This window comes from Tachyglossus aculeatus, chromosome X1 (assembly GCF_015852505.1).
Source record: "Tachyglossus aculeatus isolate mTacAcu1 chromosome X1, mTacAcu1.pri, whole genome shotgun sequence".
In the NCBI taxonomy this organism is placed as follows: domain Eukaryota; kingdom Metazoa; phylum Chordata; class Mammalia; order Monotremata; family Tachyglossidae; genus Tachyglossus; species Tachyglossus aculeatus.
The window spans coordinates 36,902,281-36,916,115 of record NC_052101.1 but is presented as its reverse complement, the minus strand read 5'-3'; the positions used below and the strand labels follow the sequence as shown (position 1 = coordinate 36,916,115).

At 52.3% G+C, this 13,835-nt stretch overlaps 2 protein-coding genes across 4 annotated transcripts in view; one reads left to right on the top strand and one right to left on the bottom strand.

The window, feature by feature from the left end:
* Window positions 1-4,795, top strand: part of LOC119950146 (proton-coupled amino acid transporter 1-like) — a 51,365-nt gene extending 46,570 nt beyond the window's left edge. For all 3 annotated transcript variants that reach the window (XM_038772189.1, XM_038772187.1, XM_038772186.1), the window contains exon 11: window positions 328-4,795. In XM_038772189.1, the coding sequence (XP_038628117.1) occupies window positions 328-599 (272 nt within the window). In that variant the 3' untranslated portion in view covers window positions 600-4,795. The remainder of the gene's footprint in view (window positions 1-327) is intronic.
* Window positions 4,796-6,783: 1,988 nt separating this feature from the next.
* The window catches only part of FAT2 (FAT atypical cadherin 2), a 105,954-nt gene continuing 98,902 nt past the window's right edge, over window positions 6,784-13,835 (bottom strand). Inside the window, exons 23-24 of the mRNA XM_038772090.1 lie at window positions 11,656-12,155; window positions 6,784-8,659 (exon numbers count right to left, since the gene is read on the bottom strand). Of these exons, the coding sequence (XP_038628018.1) occupies window positions 8,115-8,659; window positions 11,656-12,155 (1,045 nt within the window). The 3' untranslated portion in view covers window positions 6,784-8,114. The remainder of the gene's footprint in view (window positions 8,660-11,655; window positions 12,156-13,835) is intronic.

The window sequence follows — 13,835 nt, the reverse complement described above, 5'->3', positions numbered from 1 at the left end:
TTAAGACTGAGAGCCCCCCGTGGGACAACCTGATCACCTTGTAACCTCCCCAGTGCTTAGAACAGTGCTTTGCACATAGTAAGCGCTTAATAAATACCATTATTATTCTGATTAAGTGGTAGAACCGGGATTAGAACCCAAGTCCCCTGACTTCTGAGTCCATGTTTTTTCCACTAGGCTATGCCACTTTTCCGGAAACAAGACTGACAGACCCAGCGGCATCTTCTAGGTCCACCTCATTTAGGGGGCAGAGTATCATGTGCCTGGCGAGGGACGGATATCCCGGCCACAGCAGTCGTGAACAGATAGGCCTTTTCTTTCCCGCAGGTGTCTTGGCCATCCTGATTCCCCGGCTGGACCTGGTCATCGCGCTGGTGGGCTCCGTGAGCAGCAGTGCCCTGGCTCTTATCATCCCGCCGCTCCTGGAGATCACCACCTACTATTCGGAGGGCATTAACCCAGCCACCATCTTCAAGGATGTCCTGATCAGCGTCCTGGGCTTCGTCGGGTTTGTGGTGGGGACTTACCAAGCCCTCTATGAGCTGATCCGACCAAGTGCTCCCTCCACCCTCACCAATTCCACTAGTGCCTTTGTATAGGGATCTCTTTTAACCACCCCTGCCCCCTTCCTCCCCAGTCTGTGGCTATTGGTGTCAATGTTACAGCACAGCTCACTCATGAATTTCCAACATCTGTATCTTAGGGATTCTCCCCTCCACCCCGCAACCCTGGCCTTCGCCCCAACTCTGCGTTGGGGCAACAAGGGTGACTCTTTCCTCCAAGAGATCAGACATTTTTTGACTTCTGCTCCTCTTCCTTCCTTCTGGGAGATTTTCTCCAGTCTCGGTGTCTCGTTAAGTGGATCCAGGGTGAACTATCATGAGGTTTGAGCAAGCTGTCCATTTGGGTTTCCCAGCCTGACTCTGCCTCTGCCCTTGTGAATCCCTCTTTATCGGTACCTACAGGGACCTGAGCATTTGTTAGCACTTGGAATGGGTTACTGAAGTGATCTTGAGCTGGAATAGTAGATCTCTCCCCCTGGGAAAGGACTGGGACCCTCTGTTGGAGAGGACACGGAAAAGCAACCCTTGCTCAGGATTAACACCGGAGGCTCAGTTGAAAGGAAGCCCAGCAAATGCCACCCACCCCCTTCTGAAAAGGGGAAAAAAAAATGTTCAGTCCTGTGAACTCCAAATGCAGTTGGTTTGGGGTTGGGAGCAACCCTGTGATGAGGTAGTTGACTGAAAGGCTGTAGGAGGGCAGACTAGGAGATCAGAGGAAGGAGGAGGTTTTGGAAGCATTTCTGGGATTGGGGGTGGTTTTTTTGTTTTGTTTTCATCAGCCCCAGTTCTCAGTGGTGCCCGGTGTAAAGCGAGAGGGGAAGGCAGGTATTTATTGGAGGGTAGCCGGCTCTGGGGTGGGTTACATGTCTCTTCCCCTCATCCATTCTTCTTTGTTACCTCTCTCCATTTTTCCCGGGCAGAGGTCCCTGCCCTTGGATAAGGAGAAGCCGAGGGCCATTTCTGGCCAGGTAGTAGCAGATAGAGCATTTGATTAGGATTGGGGGTTCACCCCGCCAGGTCTGATGTTGCTTTTGGCAGCTACTGTCTGGTGAGCATGGATTGCAAATTCAAAAAAGACTTACACGAGAAGTGGGACCCTTAGTACCGCAGATCAGCCTGAATTGAAACGTTGACAATCCTGACTCATGAGACTGAGAGAAGGCTACCTTGCCTTCCTTCTCTGTCTTCCTCTCGATCACTCCCTTTTGGCAGTTACTGAACTGCCCCGACTCTCCCTCAGCCTCGCGGCCATCTACCTTCTCACTGATGTAACTGTCCCATTGCAGCGGAAACCTCAGGCTCACCAGAAAGTAGTTTTAGCAGGGAATTGCAGCTCTCTTAGTATTGCTTCATTTCTGCTGTTGCATCCCAGCAGGGCTCCCACTTGCTGTAATCCCGTGGCCAGAGGGAGGGGAATGGGGTGAGTTGTGCCATGCTTGAGTGACACTGGGAGGAGGTGTTGGTGCTGATGTGTTCGTCTCCCCTGCCAGTGCTGGGCCAGCGGGGCCAGCATCAGCCCTGTTGGAGCCATGCTTTGGAGATGTTTGGGAGCCACCCCCTCTAAGTAGCAGGGGTAGGGGACTCGGGTTGCCCCAGAGGCTTGCCGTACCAACAGCGGGGTCAGGCTCATGGCCTGGCACCGGGGCCTACGCCCCCTCCATCCCTAGAAGCTGCCCAGGTCATGGCTTCAAATAGCACTAGCCTTGGGTCAAGGCAATTCTGTTTAAGCTGTGGCCACAGAGGGAACGGATCTTAAAGCCATTGTCCCCCTGTGCCTGGGGAGAGATGTAATGTCCTTGCTTTCTTGGTTTTCCCACTTCTAAGGCCCTTCCTCCTCCCCACTGCAAGCCACCAGTGGGGGAGGTCCTATTCCTAATCGCCTGGGGTGGCCAGCCGGCTGGACCGATGGGGCCTGGAGCCGAGGGGCTGCTGAGACGCTTGTTGTGGGTTTTTCCCCAGAATGGAAAGGTAATGAGAGTTGTTGTTTGGATCACTCTGGTCAGACCTTAGTGTTTCTGTGGAGTGACACTGAGGGAAGATGAGTCGAAGGCAGAAATGGTCCAGCAGGGAGGCTGGGCTCTGAACATTTCAGGGGAGGAAGCAGGGGAGGAGTGGAGCTGCTTATCTGGCAGCAGCCTTGCTCGAGTCCCCATTGGGAGCATATCTAGAAGTGCAGAGCAGAGTCCTCTGTTTATGTCCGTGGGCAGATATGCTTTGGGCTTCCCAGGCAGTTGTGCCTCATCTAGGGCTGCCAGCGATTCAGGCCTGGCCCCAGGGTGCAGACCAGCTGAGAATTGGGGGCCTGGCCTTTCCTTGTTTACCAGGTGGTGCTGGCCACCATCGTGAGGGCTTGGAGTGCCTTACCCCAAGGCAAAATCGATTCCTGCTTTGGACTTGAGAGAGAGTAAAGTTTGTTGGGTTTGAAGAGGTTGGGGATTGCTGTTGCTGCTGCTACTTAGGCACTCCTAATCCATTTGCCGCTTCCAGTGAGACCCTCTTTGTGAGCCTGCACTAAGGGCTTGGCTTAACTGTTGGCAGGAGGCTCACCCAGGGCCGGGGAGTGAAAGGAAAGTGGTGGGTGTCTCAACAGGTTATACCAGGTACAAGCCCACATGCAACAGTCTTGCCTTTTCTGGAAACTGGCTCCTGGACCAGGCCCTGTTGCTCCTCTCGACTCCAGCAGGCCATCCATTTTCGGCTTATGCGGTGTTCAGCAAGTAGTCCCTGGGGAGTTCTCACTACCAGCTGCTGGAGTAGAGCAGGTCTCCCTACTCTCAACTGGAATTGCCAAACCTTGCATTTGGGGTGAAGGGAAGGGGGCCTCTGGAGGTCCCTGGTGGTTGGCTCTTTCTGATAATCTCAAGTCAGAGTTGGTACCTAGGTGATTTATCCATGCTTGAATGGCATTATTATAATTTTATTTTTATTTATTAGTGTCCAGCTAGAGCCCGCTGGGCATGAAAGCCCCGCTTCACACGCACAGATCTTGCATGGAAGTGTTGAGTGAAGATGCACTTTTTCCAGGGCAGAACTTGTAGTTTAACCGTTCTGTAACCTGGCTTCACTGTCTAGCGTAGGATATTCCTTAACACTGAATCCCTCTTCCCATTGGCCCCACTCCCATGCCCTTCCAGTCTGGGAACACCTCATAATTATCCACCATCTCAGTGGTGACATTTGAATGCACTGTGGAAGCCCTTTCAGCTTCCCTTCTGGAAACACCTCATTATTATCCACCACCTCAAGTGGGTGAAGTTGCAGCGGTCTTGTCTTCTTTCTGTGCGCCCTTTCCTTCCCTTCCTCCACCCCTGATGAGTAGATGTGTCTTTACCCTTTAACACTACAAATTAACACTCATCAAGTTCCCTTTGTGTCACAGTGAAATGGAAAACTCAGTGGTTTACAGCTGTGACTCCTACTTGAATTCTAGGAGAACACTCTTAGTGGGTAATGTGGGGAACAGGAATCACTGCCATTGTCCGAATATGGTCCCCTGCAGGCCTGGGGAGAAGGGGAGGCCCAGTGTGTTCAGAAACTGGGGCTTAAGTGAGCTAAGATGGCCTAAGGACTTTTATGGGTGTGAATTGAGGTGCAGGTTACCATAAACCCATAAACGCGAAGGGGAAAAAAGTAGGGTTTGGTGTGGCTATGAAACAGACAGCCTTCCTGAATTCCTCATTCTTCATATGTGGTTTAAGGACTTGCGGGGAAACTCATCCCCCATCATTGGCTTCTGTGGTTCTCTAGCACCTTGGGTTTGGTCAGCGTCTTTGGACCAGAGGTGGGATGGGACCACATGGCTTCCATTTCAAATTCTTAGTTTAAAAAAAGCATATCACGGTAAAAGACCTTGGGAGCCAAAGAGGGCAGTGGCTACCCTGATTGAGTTTCAGTGAACCAAATGATAAATCAAGCATGTGTGTTTCATTGCCAGTGCAATGCTTTGGAGCCCCTTAGGTAATGAGAGCAAATGATTGCGGTCAAACAGTCATTCTCAAACCCGTTAATATCCTGCCGAGTGACAGATCTCACTATCCACCAAGCTTTGTGTATACAGAAGCCGTCATTGCCGTTCTTGTCTATGCCTCTTTCTATTTATTTTGTGAACACAAGGTGCGATGAGACATTGTACCTGCAAAAGCTTGTGGAAGGTCTCAAATTGATTATGCGCCTGGATTGTGTCTTTCAGTTTTTCTTTTCAATAAATGAGGTATATTTTTTATTTTGAGAGACTTCTGCTTGTGTCTTAATCTGAGTGTTTTGGTGTGGCTCAGATACTCTCTGTTTCCACAGTCCGAATTAATGATCCCCATGCAGGTTTTCGATGCTTTCTGTCAGTAGGTAGGGCTTACCTGGACTTTCAGATAGTTGCAAAGAGTCCAGGATGGTGTTGGAATCTGCCATCTCTCCTAGCCAGCGTGATCCTCTCTTTCTTTTATATCCTATGGCATTTTGGGCACTTTGGCAGAAAATGTGATTCTCTCGGCAGAGTAAGCCTATAATAATCCCCACTCCAGGAGCCTCTGAAATCTGAGGGATTAGGCAGTAATTCCATCCCCTGGGGAGACTGATTTCACCTATAGGGTGTGGCTATGTGTTCTTTTCCATTACCCTGACCTTCAGAAGAAGTGTGAAGGTTACCTAAGGTCCCTTAAACTGGGTAAACTAACCTCTGGTGCCCCACATCTCTCTTATGGAGGGCGTTCAGGATCCCCAGTGGGTGTCAGAAGCCGGGAGGTTCTGTGCTGTTCGTTAACAATAATAATTATGGTCTTTAAGTTCTTACTATGGCCAAGCACTGGGGTAGTTACAAGATAATCAAGACCCACACGGGGCTCACAGTCTAAGGAGGGAGCATGGATGGTGAATCCCCATTTTGTAGATGAGGGACCTGAAGCACTGAGAAGTTAGGTGACTTGACCAAGGTCACCCAACAGGTAAGTGGTGTAGCCTGGATAATCCAGGTCCTTTGAGTCCTGGGTCCGTGCTCTTACCACTAGGCTATGCTGCACTATCAATCAGTTGTGTTTATTGAGCACTTACTGTGTGCAGAGCACTGTACTAAACATTTGGTAGAGTACTTCCCAAGCTCTTAGTACAGTGCTCTGCACACAGAAAGCGCTCAATAAATACGATTGATTGATAGAGCCCCTTCTAGACTCTGAGCCTGTTGTTGGGTAAGGGCCGTCTCTATATGTTGCCAACTTGTACTTCCCAAACGCTAAGTACAGTGCTCTGCACACAGTAAGCGCTCAAAAAATACGACTGAATGAATTTGTAATTATTTGTAATCACGTTCCCTGCCCACAGAGAGCTTACAGTATAGAGAGCATCCGTGGACTTTTCCCCCAGCACTTCGTACAGTGCTTAATAAATACTACTGCTTATATTGTAGTCTCCCAAATGCTTAGTACAGTGCTCTATACACAGTAAATGTTCAAATAAATAGCTTTGATTTGATATTGCAACTACTGGAGGGACACACTGGGGTGGGGATGGATCCCTTTAGTGGTTCAGACTTTCCAGGACAGGCTGAGAGGAAGCTACAGAGGGAAGGCGTAAAAAATAATGATGGTATTTGTTAAGCGCTTACTAAAAGCACTTAGAACAGTGTTTTGCACATAGTAAGCGCTTAACAAATGCCATCAGGGAAGAGAGAGAGGCACAAGACCTTCTGGTTTTGAACGATTAACCAAGCTGGGCTGAGTCACTTCAATCTTCCTAGCTCCCCAGGGCTGGTGCCTGGACATAGGATTCTGCTTTGTGTGTTTATTTTCTGGCCTGGACCATGCAGCTGAGTACTTCTGAGTTAAAAAAAGGCGCTTTTTTGGCAGGTGTGGACCTGTGGTACTGGAGGGCGAGTTTCCCCTTGTGATGAGTTGGGGCTTCCCCAACTCTGATCCACATGGAAGAGCTGGTGGCTACCTCACAGAGGACAAGTTACTGGGAGGGCAAGGTCCCCTCTGTGGGCAGGTGTTTCATGAATCTGACCTGACTCCAGGGATTAAGTCTGAGGGGAACAGGGCATAGGGTGGCCCGGGACTGGGCAATGGCCTGGGACATCCTGCCTCTGTGTTCCTGGTGTCTTCTTGACAGTGTTCCCCTGGGCAACTGTGTAGAAGCTGCTCTGGCTGTAGCCCTGTTCTTCTCCGCCTCCCCTTCTCTCACCTGTCCTCCCCAACCATGCAGGCTGAGCTACTCAAGAAGACCCAGGCCCTTCTGGAAAGTAAAATAAAGTAGGCTTTTACTGCAGTCCAGGTACAATCCAACATGATTGGCCAGGCGGAAACATAGGGAGCAGACAGCCTCTTTCTTACAGCAACCATCGTGGTGTTCATTTGGCAGAGATGGTGTTCTCATCTGCCCCGGGGATGGAGTTTATACGAAAAGGCAGTGGACCCTGGAAGTGGGAATGATGGCCAGGCTGCGGGGATCTTGGCTGAGTATTCTGCCCCGGCTGTCATCAGCTTCTCCAAACGGGGTGGGCGTTCTAACAGACGTGGTGCATGCATACACTCGCATGCATGCATGGGATTCAGGTAACCAAGCGCATAACACTCAGGAAGCCAAACAAGTAACACTCTGGTTTCTAAGCTTTGAGGCGGAGGTGTGAGAGGCTGGTGGGTCCCTTAGTGCCTGCCCTGGGAGGGGTGGGATTAGGGGGACAGGCCTGTCCCAGCACAACCAAACATCTGGGAGCCAGGTGGGACCGGGATGGGGGAATGGAAGGTTGGGACCCACCGCCAGGCTCACTCAGGACCCGAGGATGGGTGTGCTTAGCTGCTGGCTGCCAGGGAGGGAGCTTTCATGTTCCCCTCCTTGCTTCTCCTCTGCCATCGTCACCCCCTGCCCCTCAAAGTCCTGGGTTTGGGCTGGAGTCCAGGAAGGTGAGGAGCCAGGGAGTGGTTTAGGTAACAGACTTATGTTCCCAGGATCACAGGAGGCTCTTTTAGGGATGCCCTTGCATGAAAGGCAGTGAGAGGTGGGAAGGGCAGCCCCAGGCTGGACAGCCAGCTGGGTGACTGTGTAACCACAGGGGCGGTTGGCCCAGAGCAGGCGTCAGCCCACGGCTGACAACAGGGTGTTGGATTTGTCCGGTGTATGAGATTCTTGCTCCTCATGGCTGGGTACTCCAGCGTGAGGGACTTGGCCCCATGCCCTGGCCCCAGGGCCAGTAGGTTTTCCCTTGGGCTTAGTGTCTCCGAGCCCCAGTGGGAGTTTCCTGGAGCCGGTCCCTGGCTCTTCAGTGCTTTCCCGTGGCCGGGCACCTAGCACCGAAACTCCAGTCCCCAGGAGGGCACCGAAACCCACCCGTTCCCCTTGCAGGGGGTCCCAGGAGCTGGGCTGAGAGAGCTGGCCGCTCAGGAAAAGGAGGCAGGGGACAGGATGGTTTTCACGGCAACTCCCCTCTGCCTCAACCGGGCCGTCTCGGGCAGTCAAAGCCCCAGGACTCTCATGGGCCGGGAGCGGCAGTCTTGCTCTCTACCGCTTCCCGCCAGAGTTCCTGGCGAGGGGGCAGCTGGTGGGGCCGGGGTCCTCTCCAAGCGGCGGCTAGAACATCACCTCTTCGCAACTCCCGTAGTCGCTCTCCACCATGTCCGAGCCCTCGTAGTGGCGTGGGGGTCCGGGCTGGCCCCGACCCCCGGGTGGTGGGGGCCCCACTTGGCCGTCTGCGTAGGAAGGCTGAGCCACGCTGAGCCTCACGCTGACCCGCTTGTAGCCCAGCTCGGTTGGGTAGAGGGGCCCCTCGCCCTGCAGGAACTGGGAGGGGTAATAGCTGATGGCTGTGTACTCGTTCTGGCAGGGGACGGGCGGCCGGTCCCGGGGGCTGGGCGGGCGTGGGGGTGGGGGTGGCGGCAGGAAGTCCTCCAGGTTCTGGTTGCTGTAGCGGGGTGGGATGGGGGCCCGCTTGTTGCCCTGGTCCAGCGGGAAGGGGAAGCCGCCGTAGAGGGCGGCGGGCTCAGAGTCGATGGGAGGAGGCGGGCGGCGGTGAGGCGAGGGCGGCAGGGGCCCCTGGATCAGCTCGTAGCGGGGGTACTCCTGCAGCTCCGCTGGGTGGTACCGGGGCGGCCAGTATGTAGTCTCAGTGGGGTACACTGCAAGGAACGACAGGATGGTGTTACAGGAGCAGAAGAGCACTACGGGTGGTTGCCGGGGGATGGAGGGATGGGCAAATGGGCACAGAGAGAGGATGTGGTTTCCTGGAGTCCTGACACAGAAGAGAGGACTCTCACCTCTAGGCCGCACTACCTACTGGCCCTCCTATGGCTTTCTCTGGCTTCATCTAGTCCTGCTCTGATCTTGTCTGCCCTCTGGGATGGCAGGGTAGCCCCCTACCCACTAAGCCTGGGGGTCTGAGGTTTAGGATTCTGTAAGTCTCAGCACCACAACTCACCTGTTGGGAGATCTTGAGTAAATCCCTAAACCCCACAGAAACTGTTTTTCCTTCTGTAATAGGGGGAACCACAAACCCTGCCCCATCCTTGCTCTGCACCAAACAAAATCTCCTCACACACAGCTGTCACCGCCAACGCCCACCCATCTGTCTGCTCTCTTTGCCCGGGACTCCCCAGCTTGATCTCTTCGTTTTTCATAAGCCAATCTTCTAGCTGTACCTCAGCTCCTAGCTCATGCTCCACCCCTCAAGCCTGGAACAACTCCCCTCCCCAAACCTGACAGACCACAGCTCTCCCTGCATCAAAACCCTTCTGCAATCCCACCTCCTGCAGCAAGCAAAGCTTTCCTGCTAAATTCATAGTTCCCTAAACCACTTGATCCCATCAGCATTTGCGAGTTAATTTATACCTACCCTCAGCCCCTTTTTATCTGTGTATTTGCTTATTTTTACTTATTGGTTTACTTACTTTTCTTGACTACTCTATTTGTAAGTATTTTTATTTCTATCTCCCCCATTTAGAGTGTAATATCTCCCCCTTTTTGTATTGCACCTTCTGAGAGCTTGCTACCATGCACTACACGAGGGGGCACTTGGTAAATACCACTGCTACTCCTCCCTCACGAGGCTGGTACGCAATTGTATTTATTGAGTGCTTACTGCATGCAGAGCACTGTACTAAGCACTTGGCGTAGTACAATATAACAATATAACAGACACATTGCCTGCCAACAACAAGCTTATAGTTTAGAGGGGGAGACATATTTACAGAAATAATCACATTTATGCACCTAAGTGCTATGGGGCTGGGATGGGGGATGAAGAAAGGGAGCAAGTCAGGGTGATGCAGAAGGGAGTGGAAGAAGAGGAAAGGAGGGCTTGGTCAGGGAAGGCCTCTTGGAGGAGATAGGCCTTCAATAAGGCTTCGAAACAGGAGATAGTCATTAACTGCCAGATATGAGGAGGGAGGAGTTCCGGGCAAGAGGCAGGATGTGGGTGAGAGGTGAGATAGATGAGATGGAGGTACAGTGAGGAGGGTGACATCAGAGGAGCAAAGTGTGCCGGCTGGGTTGTAGGAGGAGAGTAGCGAACTGAGGTAGGAGGGAGCAAGGTGAATGAGTACTTTAAAGCCAATGGGCTTTATGCAGGCAAATGAAATAGAAGTTAAACAGCTTTGAGTACTTAAGTGGAAAAAGACCCACTGAGGGGCTAGGTCCAGCAGGGGTTTGTAGCCTGGAGGAGAGCTCTGGTGGAGGGCTTCCCTGAGCAGGCGGGTGTAGAAGGACCCCTCACTCAAGGCTGTCCATCACCTTGCCCCCTCCTACCTCACCTCCCTTCTTTCCTTCTACAGCCCAGCCCGCACCCTCCTCTCCTCTGCCACTAACCTCCTCACTGTGCCTCGTTCTCACCTGTCCCACCATCAACCACCGGCCCACGTCCTCCCCCTGGCCTGGAATGCCCTCCCTCCGCACATCTGCCAAGCTAGCTCTCTTCCTCCCTTCAAAGCCCTACTGAGAGCTCACCTCCTCCAGGAGGCCTTCCCAGACCGAGCCCCCTCCTTCCTCTCCCCCTCCTCACCCTCCCCATCCCCCCCGCCTTACCTCCTTCCCCTCCCCACAGCACCTGTATATGTTTGTACATATTTATTACTCTATTTTACTTGTACATATTTACTATTCTATTTATTTTATTTTGTTAATATGTTTTGTTTTGTTGTCCTTCTCCCCCTTCGGGACTGTGAGCCCACTGTTGGGTAGGGACCGTCTCTATATGTTACCAACTCGTACTTCCCAAGCACTTAGTACAGTGCTCTGCACACAGTAAGTGCTCAATAAATACGATTGAATGAATGAATGAATGAATGAAAGTGCCCAGATGGCCTGCTGGGGAAATCACTGCCCTGGGTCCAGGAGGCCAGTTGTATTCCAACACAACTGAGAAGTAGCGTTGCTCAGTGGAAAGAGCACGGGCTTTGGAGTCAGAGGTCATGGGTTCAAATCCCAGCTCCTCCAACTGTCAGCTGTGTGACTTTGGGCAAGTCACTTCACTTCTCTGTGCCTCACTTACCTCATCTGTAAAATGGGGATTAAGACTGAGTCCCCCTGTGGGACAACCTGATCACCTTGTAACCTCCCCAGCGCTTGGAACAGTGCTTTGCACATAGAAAGCACTTAACAAATGCCATCATCATTATTATTATATATTATTATAACTTGTACTTCCCTAGCGCTTAGTACAGTGCTCTGCACACAGTAAGCGCTCAATAAATACGATTGCTGATGATGATTATTATGAACATCCTGGCTCTTGAAGCCTTTTCCCTTTTGTTCTGCCCTCCCAAGAGATAAGAGAAGAACTGGCCTCTCCAGACTGTAAATTCGTTGTGGGCAGGGAATGTGCCTGTTGCATTGTCATATTGTACTCTCTCAAGCGCTTAGTACAGTGCTCTGTACAAAGCAGGCGCTCAATAAATAGGATTGACTGGTGAGCCCATTCTCTGGTTAGAATCATTGCCCTCAATAGCATTTATTGAGCGCTTACCGTGTGCAGAACCAGAACCATCCGGCTTGCCCTGGTAGGAGGGCAGAGCGGTGCTTTCCCCTGGGCCAAAGGGGCAGGAGAAACAGGGGTGCCCCTCTACCCGCCCCGCTCGTCCATCACGCATCCCGCAACAGCCTCCCTGGGGCGGTGACTGACCCATCTCCTCGGCGGCCCAGGTGCTCTTGACGACGGACTCGTTGTCGGAGGTGGACGGCGGGGCGGGCGGGGGCAGGTTGGGGGCCACGCTGCAGACGGCCATGCTGCGGTGTTTGGGGCCGTGGGCGGGGCCGAAGGTGACGAACTCCGGCGTGAGGGCAGGGCCCTTGCGGGGCTCGGGTCTGTCCAGGTCGTTGGAGGAGCCCCCGCTGCCGCCGCCCCCCAGGATGTTGAGCTCGATGGGGGGCAGAGCCCGCGTGTCCACCCCCATGCTCTTGGAGATGAGGTCTGGGTCCTCCTTGGCCACCGGCTTGTGGGTCTCGGAGGGGCGGCAGCGCCGGCGGATGGCCACGAAGATGCCCACCAGAAGCAAGATGCCCAGCACCCCGCCCACGATGACGCCCACCTCCTGTTGCCCCATGCCCCCCCACTGGGCCGCTTCGATCTGGGGGGTGATGAGGCACGACTCCCCCTGGCACTCCTCGAATGATGCCTCGCACCTGCAAGGAGAAGGAAGTTGGGTTTAGAGATCGAGAGGGGAGAGAGAGAGAAGGGCTTCCAACAGCCCAGGAACCGCTGAACCAGTAATTCTCGGGGCTCCTCCTCCCCTCTTGCCCCAGTGCCAAGCTGCAGATCAGGGAACCATCCATGCCCACCCCCGGCTCTACGCCAAGTGGAGAGAAGCAGTGTGGCCTAATGGGTCAGAAGGTCCTAAATTCTAATCCTGGCTCTGCCACCTGTTTGCTATGTGAACTTGGGCAACTCACTTCAGTGCTCTGGGCCTCAGTTACCTCAATTGTAAAATGGGGATTAAGACTGTGAGGCCCTTGCGGGACAGGGGCTGTGTCCACTCCACTCCACTTTTCCTCTGCTCCTCCTCCCCTCCCCATCGCCCTGACTCCCTCTGCTTTACCACCCGCACCCTGCCCACAGCACTTGTGTATATATGCACATATTTATTATTCTATTTATTTTATTAATGATGTGTATATATAATAATAATGATGGCATTTATTAAGCGCTTACTATGTGCAAAGCACTGTTCTAAGCGCTGGGGAATTAACAAGGCTCACAGTCTTAATCCCCATTTTACAGAGGAGGTAACTGAGGCCCAGAGAAGTGAAGTGACTTGCCCAAAGTCACACAGCTGACAAGTGGCAGAGCCGGGATTTGAACCGATGACCTCTGACTTCAAAGCCCGGGCTCTTTCCACTGAGCCATCTCTAATTTTATTTATTTACATTGATGCTGTTGATGCCTGTTTACTTGCTTTGACGTCTGTCTCCCCCCTTTCTAGACTGTGAGCCCATTGTTGGGCAGGGATTGTATCTATTGCTGAATTGTACTTTCCAATCACTTAATATAGTGCTCTGCACACAGTAAGCACACAATAAATACAACTGAGTGAATGAATGAATGAATGAATTACCTTGTATCTTAACCCAATGCTTAGTACATATAGTGCCTGGCACATAGTAAGCTTTACAAACACATAAAAAAAAAAAAGTGGGAACTTTGGCAGCAATCACTTGCTCCTAATTGGAGGGAGGGGCAGGAAATGGTCTCCAGCCAGACCCTCACTCTCACCAGAGCAGGGGTTGCACAATGTCATCCCTGTGGAGGCAGGGAACCACTCGGAAGAACTCTGGGATCCCTGGATGGGAGAATACAGGACGGAATTGAATCTAAGGCTTCCCGACTCCTCTGTGCCAGGTTCTTAGATTTGCGGATGAGCTTGGAGTGACTAAGAACATCAGCAATGCCATTACTCTTAGGTGACCAGATGTCCCAATATACTGGCAGCCCCAGTAATGCAAGATCTCCCCCACCTCCTGCTTTAGGCCACATATTTGCCCTTGGACAAATCAATCAATCCATCAGTGGTCTTTTCTGAAAGCTTACTATATGCAGAACACTGTACTAAGTACTTGGAAGAGTATTATACAGCAGGATTAGCGGACACATTCCCTGCCCATCACAAGCTTATGGTCTACGCAAATACTTGTAAAGCAAAAATGCTAAGGGGTATTTCTCGATTTCCCTTGCAGGGCAGCTCGGAAGCAGAGTGGCTTAGTGGATAGAGCGTGGGCTTGGGAGTCAGAAGGACCTGGGTTCTAATCCTACCCCCGCCACTTGTCCGCTATGTGACCCTGAGCAAGTCACTTAACTTTTCTGTGCCT